Source organism: Mandrillus leucophaeus, unplaced genomic scaffold (assembly GCF_000951045.1).
Source record: "Mandrillus leucophaeus isolate KB7577 unplaced genomic scaffold, Mleu.le_1.0 Scaffold360, whole genome shotgun sequence".
Taxonomy (NCBI): domain Eukaryota; kingdom Metazoa; phylum Chordata; class Mammalia; order Primates; family Cercopithecidae; genus Mandrillus; species Mandrillus leucophaeus.
This window is the reverse complement of record NW_012103810.1, coordinates 3007816-3031945: the sequence shown is the minus strand read 5'-3', so window position 1 is coordinate 3031945 and position 24130 is coordinate 3007816. Positions and strand designations below refer to the sequence as shown.

The following is a 24130-nucleotide window of genomic DNA, read 5'->3' as shown; positions in this document are numbered from 1 at the left end:
GGAAGGAAGGAAGGAAGGAAGGAAGGAAGGAAGGAAGGAAGGAAGGAAGGAAGGAAGGAACCAAGAAAGCTACAAGCAAAGCTCAATAGGTGCTCAGAAAATGATTGTAAACTGAGCCTAGGAGAACGTGTAGAGTTTTAACAGGCCGAGAAAGAGGCTAAGAAAATAAATAAGCAAAGCCCCAGGGATAAAAGTTAGAGCAGTAGGAACAGAGTGAGGGTAGGAAATGGTAAAAGAGAAGCCTAGTTCTATAATATCCAGTACCTTACAAACAAACATGAAGTAAAAAAGGCCTGGTTTAGTGATTCCCTGAATTAGGTGCTTCCCTGCACAGGGACAGTTACCTGCAGCAGCTCTTTAGCTGAACCTCTCTTCTCCACATCCATCTCAAGACAGCGGTTCAGAAAGTCCCGGAAGATAGCTGACAGCTTCTCTGGGTTCTGAAGTTCTGGGGTCCCATTGGTGGCAATGAGGTACAAGGCCTGGCAATAAAAATGGTGAATCACCTTGAACTCCAACTGAGGCTCTCTCTTGTTCTCCATATACACATTCTAGAAATATGGTCAGCTGCTTTATGCTCTAGGATGCAAAGTAGCAGCTGTGTATATATACTGGAAAGAGTATGACCTAAGGATCAGGCTGAACATTTAAAGGCCATGAGACTATGTGCAACTTCCCTATCTGTAAAGTAAGGATGATGATAATGCCCATCTCACATATCTGTAAAAATAAGATAGTGTATTTGAAAGTACTTTATAAACTTACGAAATATGTTACAGACCTAAGGGTTTATTATTATTATTATTATTTTTATTTTTTTTTTTTTGAGACAGAGTCTCGCTCTGTCGCCCAGGCTGGAGTGTAGTGGCAAGATCTTGGCTCACTGCAACCTCCACCTCCTGGCTTCAAGCGATTCTCCTGCCTCAGCCTCGCAAGTAGCTGGGATTACAGGTGCCCACCACTACACTCGGCTACTTTGTGTATTTTTAGTAGAGACAGGGTTTCACCATGTTGGCCAGGCTGGTCTCGAACTCCTAGACTCAAGTGATCCGCCTGCCTCAACCTCCCAAAGTACTGGGATTACAGATGTGAGCCACTATGCCCGGCTTTATTATTATTCTTGCTTACACATCTGAAGGGTTTATTATCCATTTAGCCTGTTGAAACATCTGCCCAGCTACTGGCAGAAATTATTCCTGGTGCCTTCACCTCAGTCATCCAAGAACTGATCTCTTCTAGCAGGAAAGGAATATTAAATATAAGTGAAAACTGTTGCCACCTTGGTCCCCTAAATGAAGCATCTCCTGGGAAAGGTAAAGAAAAACACAGTAAGACCAAATCTTTACAATCAGTCAGCACTTAATTCAAAGAGTACTTACATAAGCACTGTCTAATTTAATGGCCACAATTAACTCTGGGCAAGAATTATCATCCTCACTTCACAAATAAGGTACAGAAACATAAAAAGATATGTCTAGGGCCGGGTGTGGTGGCTCACTCCTGTAATCCCAGCACTTTGGGAGGCTGAGGTGGGTGGATCACCTGAGGTCAGGAGTTCGAGACCATCAAGACCAACCTGATCAATATGGCGAAATCTGGTCTCTACTAAAAGTACAAAACTTAGCTGGGCATGGTGGAAGATGCCTGTAATCCCAGCTACTCAGGAGACTGAGGCAGGATAATCGCTTGAGCCTGGAAGGTGGAAGTTGCAGTGAGCTGAGATCACACCATTGCACTCTAGCCTGGGTGACAGAGTGAGACTCTGTCTCAAAAAAAAGAATGTGTGTGTGTGTGTTTCTAGGATCACTCTGTCTTGTTTCCAACATATCCCGGCAATTATTATCTTCAAATCTCTGCAAGGCCATTCTAAGGCAGGGAAGAATATGTTGCATGTGGAGTCAGAGGCAAAGCTGGGACCAAAGGATAGAAACTACAGAAGGTAGTTTCAGTTTGGTGCACTGAAGCAATTTCCAATAATCTGAGATATCCAAGGATGACATGAGCATGTAGATGACCACCTACCAGCAACAGTGCACAGGGAACTCCTGCACTAGATGGGAGGTGGGAATAAATGAGAAAATAAAAGCAATCAGAATAAATTTCACATTTGCCCACACCAAGATTACCAACCTATTTGCATCTGTGTTGATATGCTCTGTTACAAGGGATAAATTGTCCATGCTAATCTAATGTCCTTTACTTCAGTACTTGATCGAACCCCTCTCATCGACTTAAGGATATCACTTCTATAGTTGTCACTTCCTTTTTGTACATGACCATTTTCCTCCTCTCCACTAAATCATTCCCATTAGCACACAGACATAATCTTTTAGAAAAACCCTCCCTTGACTCCATTTTAAGATAGTGTTCCATTTTTGTTACCCTTCCCAGCAAAATTCCTTTAAGAGAAAAAAAACCTGTTTATACATGCCATCTCAACGTCCTCTTCTTCCACTTTCATGAATTTAATTAGACTTTCATCCCCATCTCTCTACTGACAACTGATTGTTAAGGTCATTAAGAACCTCTACATTGGCAAACCCAATGTTCATTTCTCAGTTTCATCTTAACCTATCAATCACATTTGACACATAATCTACCCTCCTCCTCCTTCGGGAAGCACACTGTTCTATTCATCTCCAGGACACTTCACCTCCAAGACACTTCTCTGTTCTCTCACACTAGAAAGGCCACTCCTTGGTCTACTTTGCTAGTTCCTCCAACCTGTAAACAGTGGAATAACCTAGAGCTCAGTACTCAAATCTCTTTTCTTTAACAGTACTCATTCTCTAGGTGAGTGATCTCATCTACCTCTGATTTTAAATACCAACTATATATTATCTACTAATAAATTTATGTTTATTGTCCTGACCCCTCACCCTTGAACTCCAGACTCTTAAGCCAAACTCTACTCCCAGCTCCACTTAAATGTCTAATTAACACTTCAAATCAGCACATTCAAAACCAACTCTTAATTACCCAACTTAAGTATGGTCTTCACCATTTCAACAGATGGCAACTGAATTTTTTCAGCAGTTCAGACCAGAAATCATGTAGTAATTGCTGATTCCTCTTTCTCTAATATTCAGTTCATCCTGTCAGCTAGTCCTTCAAGACATTTCCTGAGTCTGACCACTTCTCACTTCCACTCCTACCAAGACACCACCACTCTGAACTATTTCAACAGTCTCTCGCAGTCTATTTTCCATAAAAACGGCCAAAATGATCTGTTTAAAACATAAATCAGATCACATTACTCCTCAGCTCAAAACCCTCTAATGACTTCCCAACTCTGCAGAATAAAATAACTTACGAGAGAGAACTTCCCTCTCTGCTCTAAAATAGCACACCTCTTCCTCCATTACTCTCTTAACTTCCTTACTTTGCTTTTTCTCACAGCATTTACCATCTGTTACTACATATTAATTTATTTTATTTTCATTAGAATAGTTTCTTGCACTTGAAAGGGACTCAGATAGTTGTTGAATAAATGAATGAGTGACTTCTAATATTCCTTTTCTTTGACCATTTATATTTTAAGTTCAACAGTGACTAGTTGTATCCAGAAAAGGGATCTCCAGGTTGAAAGCCATAGAGAATAGCCTGGATTCTTATTTCCTGGGACTAGAGACAACAGCCCAAATAAATTGAAATAGGAATTGTAACACTCACTCTCAGAGGGTTTTCATTGAGGTATGGAGGCTCCCCTTCAATCATTTCGATGGCCATGATGCCCAGGGACCAGATGTCAACCTTGGGCCCATAGGCCTTTCGTGTCACAACCTCTGGTGCCATCCAGTATGGGGTTCCCACCATGGTGCTCCGTTTGCTCTGCTCTGGGGTTATCTGTGCACAGAATCCAAAATCAGCTAGAAAAGAAAAATAAGAGAAAGAACATACATTTAGGATATACACTCACTTCAGTAAGTGTTGACTGTGTGCCTACACGTAGGTGACAAGATCTGCCTGGCTTCCAGCTCTGTCTCTCCAAAGTCACTTGACTGCCACCTTCATGTCTAGCTCCTAGCCTATTTCCTATTGAACCCTGAAGAGAAATAGGAGGAATATAAGAAACACCATCTCTGGCCTCCTATCTCTCCTTAAACCAGGGGACTTAGTGTTAAAGTCCAAGCTGCCCATTTTGGTCTTGATTGCTTGTCCCAGTTTTGCTTTGTTCTTGAAAAACCATTCTCATATTCTCAAATATGGCAACGAGGTCCTTGCCTTATTTCTTGGGCACGAGTCCTTGATTTAAACCCCAGTCACCTATGACTAAGCATGGCCCTGTTTTTATGCCCCAGGCCCAGGGCTGCTAGCAGTCCTTCCATAAACTGCCCATCCACCCATAACATAGCCTGTTTTTCTGGTCTACTGGTCTTTACACCTTTGAACAAAATGTTCTACCTGCCGTGGTTTTCACATTATATTGCAATTATAAATTTATTTAAATTAGGAAGTCTTTGAGAGTACGGATTATATCTTCTTACTTGTCCTCATATCCCTAGAAGGACTGGCATGTACTAGACATTCAATAAAAGTTTGCTGAATAACTGAATGAAAGAAGTTACGCAAAACCCTTTTTTCTAATTATCTATTAAATGTTTTCCATACTAGATTGAGAAGGTAGGGAAAATGTACTCTCAGTGCCCATCACAGGACCTAGCACAGAGTAAGCATTCAGCCAAGTTTTTTGTGGTTGTTGTTAAATGTATACATGAATGAAAAAATAATGAAATGATATCCTATGATTAATATAGAAGAATATTAAACAGCCCTCATATCCCATGAAATAATAAAGACCCTTTGGTGAGTGTCGTAGTTACTATTATATGATGACCATCTCACAGGAGACAGGGCCCCACGGGGAGAGAAGTATTATCATTCCTAAGGCTCCTACTTACTTAGCTTGACAGAGCCATCCATTCCCAACAGAATATTGTCACTCTTGATGTCTCTGTGAATGACCTGGTTCGAATGCAAAAACTCCAGAGCCTGCAGACACTATTGAAGTGGTGTGGGCAGGGGGAGAAAGAAAGGACATACATATAATACAGAAGACTTAATAGAAAATCAACTAATTCAACCTCTTCACTTTAAAATAAAGGAAGTAAGGCCCCAACGAGTAAAAGGACTTGCCCCAAATCACTCGCAGAGCCAGATCTAGAACCAAGTCTTCCATCTCCCAGCTAAACATTCTTTTAACACTCCATGCTGCCTTTCACCTTAAAATAGTTTTTTAAGTAAAGGAGTTCCTCCAATGGTTTTTTTTTTTTTTTTTAATTAGATCCTTGGTAAAGAACCTAAGGCCCAAGAGAAATTACTGAAGAAAAATGGAAAGGATCTTATAATGACAGACTGGAGGAAAACAACAAATAAGGGTCATATTTGAGGAAGCAGACATATGGAAGTGATACTAGAAGCAGTAAGTTAGCAGGATAATCTTATTTTGGTGAGGAGATATTTTGTACTATTTTGGATATGCTGAATTTGACATCTGAAGACAAATGTCCAGTAGGCAACTGAATTTATAACTCTTAGTTTCCATACAGAGGTAAATATTTACAAGTCATTTGGGAAGAGATGATTTTTGTTTAAGTTACAGAAATGGTTGAACCTGGCAAAGGGTATAAGAGAAAGAGAAGAACCTTGGAAAACACCTATGGTACACAGGCAGAATGAGTAACAAAGAGACACGATGGTACAATTAAAATGCCTGGTTCTGCTGCTACCCCACGAACTATATAATTCTGGACTCCCATCTATAAAATGTGGGAATTAGATGAGATCATCTCAGCTTTTCTACTAAATCAATAATTTGCTTTCATTGACCCAAAACTAATTTTTTAGAAACTTCTACCAATTAAAAAACACTAAAGATATAAGTGAACAGGAAAATACTATTTAAATGGTCCTAACCTAATACTTTACTTTCTAAGAATATACCAATGGCTAAATTAAGAATAAAACAATATCCAGAATTGGGTTTTCCCTGAAAATGTAAGAGCTGCTCTTCTTACAAGGGTGGAGACATCTCAGGATGTCAGAAATTATGATGAAAAAGAATGATCTTGAGAAATTGGAACCTCATACATTGCTGGCAGGAGTGTAAAACAGTACGGCTACTACAGAAATGGTTTGGCAGTTCCTCAAAAGTTGAGTACAGAGTTGTCATATGACCAGCAATCCACCTGTAGTTATATACCCACGAGAATGAGAACACACCTCCACACAAAAACTGGTATATAAGTGTTCACAGAGTAATTTTTTATTTTTTATAACAGCCGAAAACAGAAAGAACTCAAATGTCCATTCTATTACTTGGCAATAAAAAGGAATGAGGTACTGATACATGCTACAAAATGGATGATTCTTTGAAACACAATGCTAGCTAAGTAAAAGAAGCCAATTACAAAAGAACAAATATTACATGATTCCATTTATATAAAATGCCCAGTACAGGGAAACTACAGAGGTAGAAAATAGATTAGCGGTTACATAGGGCTGGGAGAGTCAGGGCAGGGGACATGGGGATTGACTGTTAATGGATATTAATTTCCTCTTTGGAGTGATAAAAAGGATCTAAAATTCATTATGATGGTGGTTGTACAACTCTATGAACATACTAAAAGCTAGTGAATTATATACTCTAAATGGGTGAATTATATCTCAGTAAAGATGTTTTAAAAAGGAGATGATCTCTATTAGAACTGAAGAATAGTAATACCATCTATTATACAACATTAACATTTTTTTCCAAGTGCTTTTTCATCCATATAGCACCCCTAAGGTATATACAGTGTGAATGTTGCAATTTCCATTTTATAGATTAATAATGAGGCAAAATGATTTCCCAAAGTATACGTATGTATGTATTCTCCACTAGTGAAACTTGGTTCCTGAGGGTAAGCAGGTGTGGTGAAAAAAATCTTAGGTATTACAATGGTTTATGACCCTCCAAAGGGCCATAGTATGTAAACAGTTTACCTATGTATCTGTGATATTAAAATTTCATGGCAAGGAGTATGATTAGGAAAAAGGTTCCTTAAGAAGGAGACAATGAAAAGAAGGTTAAGAAGTACTGCATTAGTAGTGGAACAAGGAAAAAAAGTCAGAACCCCTAAGAATCCCAGCCTGGTATTAATTCCATTAATTAATTCCAATTACTTGTGAATATTCTAGATCCCAAAGTTGTTTGCAAAGGGGACCATATTTTCTAGGGCAGTATTGATTTCACATTTTATTTTTCTTAACACTGATTAAATATGTAACTACATAATTTCAGCAGTATGCCTTCAGATCTTGCACCATCAAGCCGCAATCACACTATTATACTCATCCCCACAAAATTCTGAACCTCATCTCATCTTCTATGCTTCCTCTAATTTCCTAACTTTTCTATTATGTTGGTGCAAAAGCAATTGTGGTTTTTGGCATTTTTTTTAAGTAATGGCAAAAACTGCAATTACTTTTGCATTATTGGGCCACCAGAAAGTTCCAGTCTGTCATCAGCAAAACACCCAATATCCTCAATGTCTCTGAATATTCCCTTCATCTTCTTGCTCTAATGGAAATGAAATGTGGTTATTCCCTGAGGACACTGTCCAGGCCTTCTGGAGGGCTTTTTTTCCTCTTACATCAGCATATTATCGATTCTAGACATTTAATCGCAATGAGGAGAAAGGGAATATCTATTTGACCTTTTTTTTTTTTTTCCTGGAAGTATTTTACCCTAGATTTTTGCTGGCTTGCTTTTATATATCATTCAGATGTTTACTCAAATCCATAGCAAAACCTTCCCTGAGTATTCCGTCTAAAATAGAACTTCCTCCATCACTACCTTCTTACTCTGCTTTATTTTCCTTATAGCACAAAAATAAAGCAAGAAAGCAGAATAAAAATGATTAAAATATATGCCCAGATAAAAGAGATAAAGGAATATATAATAATGTGCTTAGAGTGGTTATCTTTAAGACTGGAATTACGAGTGACTTTTTACAATATATACTATCTAGTACTTTATAATTTTTCTACATTGGGTAGAATAAAGTTATCTTTAAAGAAAAAAAAATCATGGTGATAGAAATGACAAACACAGGTACAATACAGGAATGATAGGAGTGTCAGCACTAATTTCTACCAATTTCACAGAGCCCAGACTGAGATCTCACTGGGTAGGGAACTTCAGGAGACAGGAATACGGAGGCAGCTTTCTACCCAAGACTGCTTGGCCCTTGGCCTTACCTCACGGCACACAGCTGCAATCTGGCCTTCATCCATGCATGTTTCTGTCACCACGTCTGTCAAGGAGCCTCCAGCCAAGTATTCCATAACAACCCATAGCTCATCTCCCACGAGGTAACTGCAGGAATACAGATAAAGGGTGAGAGGGAACAATCAGAGTACTCTGAGCCATGGCACTGGGTTTCAAAGGCTAAGCATATACACAGAGTGAAACTACGTCTTAGCACAAAGTAAAGTAAAAGATTCTTTACTTTGGGGAAAAGCAGAATCTGGGGGACAAAATCACTAACTTTGAATTTCTCAAGGATGCTCCTGGAGAAAACCAAGCATACATGTTCTGTGAAACCCCAAAGGGCAGAACTAAGATCACTAGCTTAAAGTGATACAATAAAATTGCATTTCATCACAACACAAAGGAAGACATTCTAAAATTAGAAAGACTGACATGATTCCCTCTAGAAGCATCCAAACATTTTACAATGATAGGATTTACAGTCCATGTTACCCAAAGAAGAGAGAGCTACTAACCCTCCCAGAGAGTCCTACCAGATCTGAGATCTATGAGGCCAAGTATTGGGTCTTGTTTAAGACTCTATCCCCAGAGTCCAGCACAGCAAATGCCAATATTTACTAAATAAATCAATGAATGAAATAAAAGATAACTAAAAATATTAAATGAAATAATGTTTATGAGTCCCTTAAAAGCTGCAAAGTGTTGTATACATAGTCATTATGCTGACAATTGACCTCTACTTTGAGTGTCTGTGATTCAAGAATGGAATGAATTTAGCAACGGCTTACAGAGCCAAAGCCGTCTGATAAGCCAAGGCTACCATTTAGTAAGGTATCCCCGGAGAGATTGCGGGCTCACACGAGTTAGAAGTGATGGCTTCACTCAGAGGTTGGATCACTCAACCCTATTACATGATAAATAAAAAGGTCACTTAGCCTATCTGGTCAATGTTTCCTTACTATAGAATCGGACAAATAAAAACAAGGTGAGCCTAGAGCCCTAAAGTCTTCTGCCAGTCTTGGACATAGATGCTGGATTGGGAAAAAAACATTCCTTGCACTGGCTTGAACTGTGTGGTATCATCTTATCTTCATCCTGATATTGGGAACACTGCTGGACAGATGTGGAGACTGTTGGAAGATTTTAACAAATGCACTCAAGCAAAGGGTAAGATTTGAATCCTATTTTTTTGACTACTAATCGACTGCTCTTTCCATAAAACTTTGTGTTCTGATTTGTAATTTTTAAATGTCCATGACAAATAAACATGACAGACTAAGTGTTTCTTCAACAATCTCTTTTGAGAGAGAAGACTATGGGGATTTGAACTGCTATGGTCTGAATGTTTGTGTTCCTCACAAGTTATATGTTGAAAATCTAATCACTAATGTTATTAGGAGGTGGGGCCTTTGGAAGGTGATTACATCATGAGGGTTCTGCCCATGAGTTCATCCATATGTGATGGAGTTCCCCCTGGGACATCTCACAAAAACCACAGACCCTCATGTGTAACACCTTCACTGAATGCTCAGGTTAAGATCCTCTTCTATGATTTTACAGAGTGTACTTTTTTCTATACCAGACCAGGAACTATTTGAGGGCAAAGATAGCATTATTTACTTCTGATTTCCAGAGTAAAAGCCTCTGGGAATACCAGTAAAGGTATGATTAATAAACAAATCTATAAGTCTCTTAATCCTACTCCCAGAACACAAATTCCTTCAATAACATGGTCTTATCATTTAGATGCATCCACTGATGGGTAACTCACCATTTTGTGAGACAGGCCATACCCTTACTGACAGCTTTCATTTTTCCATATCCTGAGCCAAAATCTAAAACCCCTGTCGCCTTCAGTAGTTTGCACGAGCTATATTCTCTGTATAATAAGTTCTGAAAGAGATGATAAGGTACTAACTTTCAGAGGATTCTTCAGAGCCAGTCAGGACCCACATTAAGGAGACATAACCATCTCAAAGAAAAAGGCTTTATTCTTTACAGTGTTGGGAATGTCAAAGTTCAACTCTTTTCCTTTTTAAGGAAACTGAAGCTTACTAGTGTTTTAGATGCAGAATAAGAAGGCACCCTTATGAAATCTACCAGTAACAGGAAGAGGTAGCTGGTCATGCAATATAAAAGGTAAAGAAATTAGAGCCCAAGATATAGTCCAATTTCACCTCCACCTATGATGTCTCTGAACCCTGGGCAAGAAGCTTAACTTTTTTTTTTTGTTCAGGTATCGGAGAAAAGAACCTGATATAATAGAAAGGGCATTGATATTGGTGCTAGGAATATTCAAATTCAAAACACTGCTTTGCTGTTTTATGGCTTACTACTCTTGGACAAGTTATTAACATCTATAAACCTCAGTTTCCTCGTCTGTAAAATATGGATAAAAAACCCTACCTCACAATGAGATACTGTTCGTGAAAGTGCTTAGTACAAAATAAAGCACAATACAAATATTATATACAACCACTCTTACTATTTTGAAAAACAATTTTGATGAGCTGGAATGATGGGCTAAAACAATAAAAATGGGACTTAATGAAGATAGTGAAAAAGTTCTATATTTCCAGTTTAATGCAAGCTATGTAAAAAAAAAAATCAGAAATTTTAGTTGACTGCAAACTTACTAGGAGTCAAAGCACACATCCTAAAAGATAAAACAAGAATGAAATCATTAAGCTGTGTTGAGTTTAGAAAGAGTCCCACTCTCTCTGTAGTGGTCAGATCTCAAATGAAACATCTAGTTCTGCACGTTGCATTTTAAGAGAACATAAACAAACAAGCAGTTATTCAGGAGGATGAGCAGAATAAGGAAAGATTTGGGATATAAAATGAGTTAAGGACCTAGATGTTTGACTCAGGCAGATGGGCTGGTAGGTTTCCCTTAGGCAAAACAAACAGTAATAGGATCAACTGTTACAAGCTACATGGTGGTAGAGTTCAGCCTAATACAGAAGGATTTCCCAGCAATAAAGGTGTCCAGCATTACACAGGGTCACCTACAGAGAGCTCAGCATCACAGAAGACTCTTAAATGGAGGCAGTTCTGAGTGCTGGCACCACCCTCTTCTCTGACAGTCCACCAGTCAGTCCCAAAGGCCCTATCCTTCTGATGGGACCCACCACTCCATACCTGTCCAAGTAATTCACAATGTTTGGGTTCTTGTTTTCCCTCATGACCAGGATCTCATTAATAATCAGCTCTTTCTTGGGCTGCTGCTGAAGATTCATCTGCTTAATGGCCACCTGAAATCAGAGTATATTCAATGTGCAACCATAGTCATTCCCATTTATTAAGCACCTACTAAGTACCAGACCTTAAGTACTCAGGAAACAAAGATGAGTAAGATACAGTCTTAGCCCTCGAGTAATTCACAATTTGTCTATGTAGACCAGTGGTCTTCAAAGTGAGGTCTCAAGCCAGCATTATCATCATCTGGGAGCTTGCTGGAAATAAAAACCTGGGGTCCCACCCCAAATCTACTAAATCAGAAACTATGTGATGTAATAAGTCCTCCAGGTCACTGTGATACACACCAAAGTTTCAGAATCAAACTTTGGTGTAGAAAAATACTTTTAAAAAGTCACAACAGAAAAGAGATGCTATAACAGAGGTTCATATAAAATGCTAGCAAAACACAGAATACGGCAAAAGCCAAGAACTCTTTCAATCTGGCCAAGTATAGGGACTTCATAAAGGGAGAGGTGACTTTCTGAACCTGGTGTAGAAAGATAAATCAGAGTTGACCAGGTCAAGAAAGAATAGAAAAGGAGGATGAGAGCTCTATCTATAGAAATAAAAACAAATTTCCAGACAACATGAATATAAGGTATACTTTAGTTTCTAAGGTACTTGGTATCAATTCCTTCTATACGTAAGGTACTATTATAAGGTGTTCTCAAATTTGTTATTTCATTTAATCTGCAAAGACACCTTGTGTGCTAAATATTACTAATGATTCAACAGATGGGGAAACTGTGTTTCAGAGAGGATGTGACTTGCATACATAGCTATTCAACAGCAAAATCAGGATTAGAACCCTCAAAAGGGATGCCAAGTTATCCTGTACATGTAGCCAGATTAATTTTCCCCCACAGTACACATTTGATAACCTTGTTTAAAAACTTACATGGCTCCTGGTTGCCTAGAAATGTTTCTCAGTACAACATTCAAAGTTCTCATGATCTGGCCCCTACTTTACTTCCAACTCTATTCCTTCACAGAGGAGTGTTCATGGAGAACACTCCATGTTCTCCCTGGTATCTAGTTCCCCTTCCTTTGTTCAGAATCTTCTCTTCATCTGGAACAGCCTGTATCATTTCCATACATTCAAAAGCTACTTACGCTTTGTATCAGCCCAAAGGAAACTTCATTCTCCAAACCCAATATGCCTTTTCCCTTTTTTAAAGCCCTATAAGATCATATTTATCCCTCTTTTATGGAACTTACAACTTGCTATCATGTGTAATGATTAGTTAGGGGTAGTGTATCAAGAAGTTTGAGGGCTTGACTGAAAGCCCAGAACCCCAATGCCAAACACAGGCCTTTACACACATAAGAGTTGGTGCTCAAGAAATGTCTGTAGAAAGAGGGCAAGAGAGAAGTCAATAGGTTGGTCAGTACTTTGTTTTTAAATAAAAACAACAAAAAAATGGCAATGGGCTCCTCTATCCCATAGAAGTATACTTTAAATTATTTTCTAAGTGTTCATTCTCTAGAGATATTTTGCCTTTTTTCTGCTTAGTGGACAAGAACACGAACATCTAATAGAACGAAGTTGTCTTTCTAGAAGCAGCAAGAAGTATAAAGAAGGAATGATTCAAACTTTTATGTGACAAATCTCTGACTCTATTATTTCTTCAAGTCAAGAATGGACAGTCTTTTGCAGAGACCAAGTTAATCATTAAGAATAGAAGTAATTCCGAAAAAAAATCAGACCACCGCCATCCCCTACCTCAAGTAAGGAAAAATTGCTTTGGAGTGGAGTTTCCTGTTAGGTCAGGCTTCTAGTCTGGTGGCAGCTGTCTATAACAGCTGAGCATTAGTTTTTCCTAACGTTTGAAAAGCAACATGTTGATCTAAAGATATTAAGTATAGTTAGCCCTTATAACACACATTAAGGACTGGAGCCGGAAGAATGTCTTTTGAGTTACTCATGCCATCTTGGAGGATGGGACACTGCTTATGAACCTCACAGTGGTCACTGCTGGCAGCAGCAAGGAAGGAGAGGCATAAAGAGGCTAACATGCAGGCTGGGGCAGGACATGGAAGTCCTTTTCTTTTTTCTTTTCCTTTCGAGACAGAGTCTTGCTCTGTTGCCTGGCTGGAGTGCAATGGCAATCTCTGCTCACAGCAACCTCCGCCTCCCGGGTTCAAGCGATTCTCCTGCCTCAGCCTCCCATGTAGCTGGGATTACAGGGATCCGCCATCACGCCTGGCTACTTTTGGTATTTTTAGTAGAAACAGGGTTTCACCATGTTGGCCAGGCTGGTCTCAAACTCCTGACCTCATAATCTGCCCGCCTCGGCCTCCCAAAGTGCTGGGATTACAGGCGTGAGCCATCGTGCCCAGCTGGGAGCCCTTTTCAATAGCTACTAACTATGGGCTAGGCTGTGTCCTTCATCTATCAGACCCCACCTATATAGGCTAGGATATAGCATTCCTATAACAGAAAAAGAACTAGACTTGAACTCTAAGAACTTAAGCTCAGGACCTGTCACTTACTGACCTTGACCAATCACAAGCTCTCTGAGCCTCAGTCTCTTCATCAATACGTTGAAGATAATCTCAACCTTGATTCCCCTCTTCTCAAGATTGTTTTGAATACCAAGTGAGACAATGGCAAATGCATTACTCACATATAAGTAAATAAGCAATAAAGTTAGACAATAATGAAAATGGTAATCATAGTAATAATAGCATTTAATAAGTACTTGGCACAGCAACCACTCTCCCACCACTACTATTTATCAAATACCAACTGTGTGCCAGGCTCTGTGCTACATGCCCTACTTATATTATCACAGTCAAACCTAACAGCCCTGCAAAGTAAGAATCATGATCTGCATTTTCAGGTAAGAAAATTGAGGCGAAGACTCAAGAAAATTCTAAGGTCATAATCAATATCCACAGGTCCATGTGACTCCAAAGGCTCTTCCAGTCTGTTCTTTCTATTATACACATTCTCTCTAAAAACTCGCTTGAAAAATAATTGTTGATCTGTAACTGGAAGACTTCCCAGCACTAACATTCTTCCTATATGTGAGACAATAGGTCTGCCCTTCTCAGCTGGATAACCCCCAATAAGCACGCACTCACAAAGACCGAGAGCATCCTGCTGACTCCACTAAAGATTTATTCTCCCTGGGGCAGGAAATGAAGCCTTCCTGACCACACTGCATTAGCCACCCTGATGGACTCCCTTCCATTCATAGTTTTGTAACCACAAGGCAGGCATACAATGAATTTAAATTTCTCTTTCCTCTGGCCAGCTTCTCACACAGCCAGCCTCCAGGCCTTCCAGAAACCACCATCATCACCTACCTGCCTCCCATCAAGGACTGTGAGGCCTGAGAGGCCAGAAACAAGACAAGGGACTCTAGTATCTAACCTCAGCTCTGTTGTGCTCTTGCGGCCCAAAACACACAGGATTAGGAGTCGAAGATTCTAAACCAGTCCCTGCTAATCGCTGACAGTACAACTTTGCAAAAAAGTTATTTATACACCCTGAGCCTCAAATTCCTCAGCAGTAAAGAAAAAATAGTATTACCTACCTCATAGAGTTCTTTTCAGGATTGGTATAACCTTCTTTATTTTAATCTCTGCATCATATTCACCATCATTAAAATGTCATGATAATACTATCCTTCCTTCCTCACCATTATTTTTACTTTAAGGCAGATTTCTGTCAATATTACAAGGCTTTTATATGTACACAAAGGAAATTACGGTCTCTTACATTTACACATGATTTTAATGTCTGTGAACTTTCACAGAATTCTTAGCATAAGGTGTGGCATAAAGCAAATGCTTTGTGGAATACATACATATGCATATGAGTAAAAATGAATAAATATGAATATGTAGTTCATAAAGTTTATAATGCATTTTCACATGTATTGCTTTACTGAATTCTTTCAACACTTTTGTGGACATTTTATCATGCACATTTTATAAATATATAAAATTCAGGCTCAGAGAGGTCAGATGACTTGCCCAAGGTTATATAAGTAGCTAAAGGCTTATAAGCATCTAGTTCTTTGCATTCTCACGTCAAAGAACAATGAATAAATCCTTAACCATAATAATGATTTTTAAAACCTGGCTTACCCTAGGTGGAGCCTTAATATTTGGCTTTAACACTTGAAAAACTCACGAGAGCCTAGTGAGATATATGCTACCGCTATTAACCATGACTTCTCCAGGATGCCACGTGGTTTCAACCACCAGAAATATAGAAGCACGTGTCTAGCAGCCTCCCTTACAGGACCCCAACTCTATTTTCATTGGAAGAGGAGGTGCCTCTCTCAATTGCTATGTCCCGGTACTCTCTGAAGAAAGAACTTCTCTGGGGCAGCTGCCATCCAGTTCACTGGCTGACACTCCTACTCTGCAACCAAATATTAGAATGCAAGGAAACCTCAAGTACTCTATATTCTCTTCTTAACTTCCTTCTACTGAATATAAGACCTTGGGTCAGCAGGCTTTAGCTATAGTTCTCATGGCTTAATGAAATGAGAGGGACAAAAAGCTGCCTCCAAATAAATGAGGATTTCACTGTTCAGTGGAAAGTAAAGGTAGCACCAGTAGATTAGGAGTCAAGAGACATGGTTTAAATCTCCTGTAGATCAGATTTCTCCCCTAAGCCCCAGACTTGTATAAGCAACTATCCACTTGGCAATCAGGCAGTATCCAATTTCTTTTTCCTTTCTCCTTGAATAATATCACTCACTTGTAAACAATGTTCACATTCAGTCAATCATCTAATCCTGTCGAACCTACCTGCTAAGTATCTCTCAAATCCATCCACTTCCCTCCATCTAACTATTTCACCTTAGTCCAAATCTTACGTTTCATCATGTTAGCCTGCTATTTGGCTCTTGTATACTACAGTAAGAAACTAGAAATGGTCCAGCTGGGCGCAGTGGCTCACGCCTGTAATCCCAGCACTTTGGGAGGCCGAGGCAGGAAGATCACCTGAGGTCAGGAGTTTGAGAGCAGCCTGGCCAACATGGTGAAACCCCATCTCCACTAAAAAATACAAAAATTAGCCAGGTATGGTGGCAGGTGCCTGTAATCCCAGCTACTCAGGAGACTGAGGCTGGAGAATTGTTTGAACCCAGGAGGCGGAGGTTGCAGTGAGCAGAGATCATGCCACTGCACTCCAGCCTGGATGACAGAGTGAGTCAACCCCATCTCAATTAAAAAAAAAAAAAAAAAAGATATTAGAAATGTTCCTATTGACCTAACAAGGGCTAAAAATTAATCCCAAATAAAAAGAAACAGAACTAAAGGGCAACAGTGGGTGGTGGATACTCACCTCCTGTCCTGTGGCCACATCCATTGCAGTGTACACGGTGCCTGAAGCACTGAACAGTAAGGTGGCAGAGAAAGAGGGAAAAAAAATAGTGTTCAATGAAGTGATATTTGTCAAATGTAGTTCTACACACAATCTGTGAGTGTCAAAAACAACAGCAGTAAAAATAATCCTCTCCCTGCATCATCCATTCTCATACTTAAGAAGACATTAAGTGGTAGTAAAGAGAATGTAGGCTCTAGTGGCCAAGAGACCTAATTCCAACCTGCTACTTCTACCTAGTACCTACTAGGTAGGATCTTAAGAAAGTTATTTAACTTCTCTGAGCTTCACTTTCCTCATTTGTAAAGTGGACATAAGAGAATATAAGATAATTTAAATTGATTAGTTCATGTAAAGTACTTAGCCAATTGCATAACATATAATGGATGTTCAATATATATTAATTTCCTGTTCCTGCTTGCTTCTCTCTTCGCCTCCATCACCCTTGGCAAGTGGCTCTAATTTCTTCTGGCTTCAAACTCTTCATCTATAAAAGGGGTAAGATTAGATCTATGATTTTCAACTAGGGGGTGAGAGGTGAGGAGAAAGGGGTCCTGGAGAGAATTTCAGAATGTATTTGGGGGTGAGCCAGCATGTCTTATATATTTATCAAAAAGCAGTATGAACTTTTGGGGTATCAGTAATATTCTTTTTCTTAATCTGGGTACTGGTTACATGGGCGTGTTCACTTTTTGAAAATTCATTGAGTTGTATACTTATATATGCTATCTTTAGTGAAAATTTCCATTAAAAAACTATAAATAGTAAAAAACTATAAAAACTTGAAGACCCACACTGAATAATCTAATCTCAAAGTACCCTTCCCGCTCTAATATTATAGGATACACTTTGACCCTTTAAAATAAAATAATGGTTTTCAATCATTTATTCCATCAATAGGATATGTAAATTTTGTTTTCTGTAGTTTGTATTATAAAAGTGGTTTTTAGTTTTCATTTTTCAAACATAAAATGATATGAAATATACTCTTTCAAACATATATGTTCCCAGAAGATCTCAGGGTACCTCTGCCCCACCCCCAAGGTAAGAATGACCCCACTAGACACGTGTGTACACATATGTATGTAATTATACACACATTCATATATACAGACAGAGAAGGGGGAAAGAAATGCAGAAATAATGCTAGTAAAGTAATAATTCATTCAAAATAACTAAATCCATTCAAAATAACTAAAACCCTCATTTTATGCTTGTAACCATAAACCCTGTGTATTTATAGGTAAGTAATTTGTAAAACATATTTGTACCTATACATGCCATATGTTGGGTACATATGATGCAATTTGAAGAAAATTAAAATTCTGCTCTATTACAAGACTGCTTCCTAGGCAAGCCCTGAGATTATAATTCTTGGAGAAGTCAGGTCAATCCAGGGGGAAATGTCACGTGTAAGCATGCCTTGCAGCTAGAAACTATGGTCACCAGCTCCCTAACCATCATTCTCTAGTTGGGACCCTAGCTACATTCCTGGAAACTGTGATTATAACATACTGGCTATCAAATAAGGATTGGATGACTTGCATAGGCAGTTATTTCTTCGCTGCCTGATTATCCTGCCCCTAACTATCTTCTGTTATAAAGCTGGTATCTGTCTTCCTAACCCCATCCTCTCCTGATCCTACTAGATGTACTATTCTTAAAGGGCAAACATGCCCAAGCCTCAGGGCACTGGACATTTGGGGACTGTCTCCATGATTACAAAGTTCTAGAAAGCTACTCAGGCCCACTGGTTAATACCTATTTCTAACTTGAATAGACATATAATTAGACTATGAATTCCAAGTCCAAAAGAAGAATAATCTTCAGGTCTTTAAGGAGAAATAAAAGCAAGCAAAAATTACAGTATTACCAATTCATCATATTGGTGTGGCATTTATATTTTAAAAATTATGCAATGTGGAGACATCAGCATAGGTGCTTAATAAATATTTCATTCTTCCTTTAGCACTAACAGACCTGTCAAGTAAGCAAGGAAAGAACATCGTGCAGATGTTGCCTATTTATAGGTCTCATATATCAGTAACTAAAAAACAAAACAAAACAAAAGTCACAAAAGTTCTGGAGTTTTGTAAAAGGCCCTCAATTTACAACCTGTCTTCCTTAAATTTACAGGAAGAAACTCCAGTCCAGAGAAGAAACCTGACTTGCCTATGCTTGTCCATGTACATTTCTGCTATATTCTTAATATCTCAATTTCACTACCTAAAGGAAATACCATCCCACATTACTCTCTGAGGTAAGCAAAATAATTTTTTTCTCAAGGTGTTAAATACCTTACACCAGTTCAGACTCACAAAAGCATGTCTAGTCTGAAAAACACTGCAACCAGAAAAAAACAGATCCACTCAAGCCCAGAGTTGTTTTGAGGATTAAACAATAAATGCAAATAACAGATGTGAATTGTAGAATGCTGTATAAACATAACCTTCCTATATTATGCAATCTTTTATCTTATTTTCGGAAATTCTTGGGTGTATAATTAAAAAAAAAAAAAAGAAAATTTCAATGACATCATTAGCAACAAAGCTTTCATTCCACTAACACTGAGAGCCAGACATTTTTATTTTTCAGTTTCTTTTTATCTCTTTTGGTGGGTCTTTAGAAATCTCATTATTTTTATTTTTTATAGAGAGGTATAACTTAATTTGCACAAATCTTAAGCGTACAACTTGATTTTTATATATCTACACACCCATGTGTTCACTATCAAGATCACCCCCAAAGATTACCTCATGACTATTCCTACTCAACATCCTCCTCCCAGAAATAACTACACTGTTCTGACTTCTATTATCATACATTAGTTTGCTTGTTCTTGAATTTCACATAAATAGAATGACATAGTATCTGCTCTTTTATATCTGGCTTCTTTCACTCAAAAAAATGGCCACTTTCAAAAGACACTACGGTCATTACCCCCAAAGATTCCTTCATGCCTATTCCCACTCTACATCCTCCTCCCAGAAATAATCACTATTCTGAATTCTATTATCATATATTACTTGTGCCTATTCTTGAATTTCATATAAATCAAATGAGACAGTATCTGCTTTTTCATATCTGGCTTCTTTCACTCAAAATAACAGCCAAACTTTAAAAACACAGGACAGTCATGTGTCACGTAACGATGTTTCAGTCAACAATGGACCACATATGATGGTGGTCCCATAAGATTATGATGGAGCTGAAAAATTCCTATCACCCAGTAACACTGTAGCAGTTATAACGTCATAGCACAATTACTTTGTTTTTTAATAAATGTAATGTACAGTCTAAGTGTACAGGGTTTATAAAGTCTACAGTAGCGTACACAGTAATGTCCTAGGTCTCCACAATCACTCACCACTCACTGACTCACCCAGAGCAACTTCCAGTCCTACAAGCTCCATCCATGGTAAGTGCCCTATACAAATACACCTTTTTTTTTTTTTTTTCTTTTATGCTGTATTTTTACCATACCTTTTCTATGTTTAGATATACAACTACCATTGTGTTACAACTGCCTACAGTATTCAGTACAGTAACATGCTGTACAGGCTTGTAGCCTAGGAGCAAGAGGCTACATCATATAGCCTAGGTGTGTAGTAGGCTATACTATTTAGTTTTGTGTTCACTCTATGATGCTCACATGACAAAATTGCCTAAGGATGAACTTCTCAGAACATATCCCCTTTGTTAAGCAACATATGACTATACAATTGTTTGCCTATCTTCTTCTGTTGACTTGAGGTCCTTGAAAGCACAGATTGTCTCTGAATTCATAGTGCCTAGCACACAATAGGAACTCAGTTAAGATTTGCTGAATTCATTACACTGAGGGCAGCATACAAAATACAGAGAAGGATGAATGCCAGATGGATATATTCCGGCATCTACCTAGAAAAATAGGTCCTATTACACTAGTAGAAGGGTTTGTAGTTCTGGGTCTTCCATTTTATATTAGTGCTGTTGGAGCTCAGTACTAGGACAAACAGGGTTCATCCAGAAAAGCAGAGTTATAATTTGGGAAGCTGGCTTTGTGCTAAGAAAAAAAATCGTTCTCTCACTGTCACTGCAGGGGTATTTTTAGCCACATGGTCAGCTAATGGCACATCTCTCACATTAAGCGCAATTCTGCCAAATCTGAAGTCATTCTAACATAACAACTCCAGATGGGTGAGGGGTGAAGTGGAGAAAGAAGAACAAAGTTTATGAGAGGCAAAACAGAAGCAAAATCATATATGCCAGCACACACACTTTAAAGTCATTTCTCCAGGGAAAGAAAATGCCCCTACTAACCCTTGTCCAATCTTCTCAAACCGTGTATATTTCTTCTTAGGATCGCCCACACTCACTATGCTTCCTTTGAAAGAAACAGAGACCATGAATCATTTTTTCCAAAATCAAGATACAAAAAAGGTCCCACATTTCCCCGAACCCTGGAGTTGGCATGGGTTAAAGAACTACCTCCAATAGCCAAAAAGCATTCTAAAGAGGCCCTCAGTTTTTCCCCCATAAGTCCCAACCAAAAGTTTCATCACCTTGACTGCTTTGATTCACAGCAAGCTATTCCATTTCTAAACTCCTAAAAGTCATTCATGTTTTAATTAATACAATCAGTAAATATTTACTCATTTAATACGCACCAAGCCATATGTTGTGTTAGGAATGAAGAGATATGACACAGTCAAGGCAGTTCCTGCTCTCTAGAAGGTCAATTTCATGGAGGAGACAGATAAGTAAGCATAAAGTTCCATGAAAACATAATTGCTGTGATAAATACCAAAGGGGTACAGAAAGAGGCACCAAAAAAAAAAAAAAAAAAAAGAAAGACTGGAAAAGCTTCAGAAAGGTAACATATGGACTGATTTCTACTTTAAGTAAAAGCCAGAGAGATAAAGTAGAGAAGACGTTTACAACAAAGAATATTTCAAGCGCAACAACATAGAGGTTTTCCATTGGGTTTTACAACTTGTATTTTAGAGATGGAGAAATTGAGGCCCACAGAAGGAAAGAAGATACTTCCCCAAGGTCACACAGCAAATTGGTGTCAGAGCTAAGATTAGGAGTTTCATTTTTAGTCTCCCGGTCCACTGTACTCTCCATTAACACCCAATTACTAGGAATTGGTACTTTTCACATATATTACTTCATTTGATTTGCAAATGAGACAAGTATTAACATCCCTATTTTAAAAATGAGAAAAATGAGGTTTAGAGAACAGTAGAAAATTGCCTAAGACAAGTCAGTGGCTGAGCAGAAGTTTCAACTCAAGTATCCTAACTCCCAGGCCAAGTCTTAATTCTGAATCATAATTCTAAATGTTATTGTTAAAAAAACAAAACAAAACAAAACTCTGGTTTAGAGAAGAAGACTACATACAGGAGTAAACAGATGACTAGGGAAGTGGCTTTTCTTACTTTGTCATTTTATGAGGGATCCAGAAAAGGGCAATTTTTAAAACAGTGAAAATTTGTTTTAAAGTCATATACGAATTAGGAAGAACTAGAGAACCAGAAAGCAATGCCAGTTTGCAGACGTCGCCAAATCGGTCACATTGAATCCTTTTTGGAAGTAAGTAGACACAGTGAATAAATTAAAGCCCTTGTCAAATGATTCTTCCAAGCCCATAGATCAACCTAGTTCTTCCTTCTAATATGAATTCTCCTGCAGTTTACTGAAACACAGAAATAAGCTACCCTAACATACCCCCATTTCTGGCAGCTAAAGAAAGTAAAATGGAAGTTTCCACTTGACAGCAAGAGGCAGTATGCTCTACTTACAGGAACAAAAACTGTGTTCTAACCTCAGCCCTGTCACTTTTTAGCTGTGTGATTTTGGGCAGGATATTTAGCCTCCCTGAGCCTCAGATTATCTTAATAGCAAAAATTAGGATCACAACACTTTTCTTCTCAGGGTTAATAAGAGAATTAAATTTTTTAAAAATCAAGAAAATATTTTGCTTGTCATTTGATACATAAAATGTTAACTTCCCTTCCCTCTTTTCCTACAACCAAGATGGCAGATCTGTCTTCTCCTAGGTCAATGGCAAAACATCAATAATCAATCACAGCGCCCTTTTCTACTAGGTCCTCAGTCTTTCTCAAGCATGGCATTCTAGACAATTCATTAGAGAAAAACTATTTGTCATCTCTATAACACATGCCTAGGGGTGAGGGGTACCCTGCCCTCAAAGTGAGCTATCTACACTCTCTCACCACATCCCCATCCTAACACAGTATCCAACCAGGGCTGTGAGATGGGGAACATAGGTGCAGAGGCAGGGTGGAGAAGCAGTCTGAGGCTAAGGTACCAAGCATGGCCAGCCAGCTGCATGGACCAAGCCTACGACCAGGAAATCTCTGTGCTTGACCAGTCATAAAGCAAAGAAAGGTTCAGAAAGTGACAAATTCCTTACGTAATTTCTCCAAGATCTCCTCATCAGACATTTTAGGCTTCTTCTTCTGCTTCTCAGTATTCCGGGTCAAAGCATCTGGTGGAGTGGTGTTATTTTCAGTAGGTGAAATGGGAGATGTAGCCACGTCCCGAGTTGAAGTGACAGGAAGTGGTTCAATCACAGACCGTGTGTATACCTGCATTATTAGGACAAAATTTTGGCAAGACCAGCCTTTGTCAGCACAGGGGAACCTCTCCTAGATGTGAGGTTAGAACATCCACAGAGCAAACCCCAATAAATTCATCCTTTCTCCTACGTCAAAATCTCTATTACTCCTCCTCTGTGCCCAGGCCCATCCATTCTGGGTAAAATGGCCTTCCTTACACTCACTGTAAACAAAAGAAGTGAGTCTCAGCACTAAAGATATTCAATAGAGGCTAGACAACTATCAAAAGAAATTAGTTAAAGACAATTCTATTAGATAAGGATCCCCTTCATCTAAAATATTTTATGCTTCCCCAAGCTAAAAGAAATATCCTGTATTCCCACAGCACTTTGCATTACTAGCACAACACCAACTTCTATTGAGTTATTCCCTCCTTACATCCTGAACCCTTGCAGGGAAGGAACTACTTTTGTTCTTCATCAAGAGACAGTAGAGTGTGGTGATTTAGAACATAGACTCTGGGACCTGACTGCCTGAACTAAAATCCCAACTCTTATTCTTACCTTCTGCCTGACTTTGGGCAGGTTACTTAACTTCTCTGTGTTTCAGTTTCCTCATCTATAACATGGTGATAATAATGATACTTATCTTTGGGGTTGCTGTAGGAGTAAACTGATTAATATGTTAGGTAATCAGAATCATCCCCAGCAGACATTAAGCACT

General features: G+C 38.7%; 1 protein-coding gene across 3 annotated transcripts in view; it reads right to left on the bottom strand.

Annotated features, from left to right (window-relative positions):
* PAK1 (p21 protein (Cdc42/Rac)-activated kinase 1) overlaps positions 1–24130 on the bottom strand; it is a 154083-nt gene that overhangs the window by 5308 nt on the left and 124645 nt on the right. For all 3 annotated transcript variants that reach the window (XM_011989734.1, XM_011989733.1, XM_011989735.1), the window contains exons 7-14: positions 23263–23437; positions 21144–21207; positions 16803–16851; positions 11396–11508; positions 8242–8359; positions 4902–5001; positions 3673–3869; positions 345–482 (exon numbers count right to left, since the gene is read on the bottom strand). In XM_011989734.1, the coding sequence (XP_011845124.1) occupies positions 345–482; positions 3673–3869; positions 4902–5001; positions 8242–8359; positions 11396–11508; positions 16803–16851; positions 21144–21207; positions 23263–23437 (954 nt within the window). The remainder of the gene's footprint in view (positions 1–344; positions 483–3672; positions 3870–4901; positions 5002–8241; positions 8360–11395; positions 11509–16802; positions 16852–21143; positions 21208–23262; positions 23438–24130) is intronic.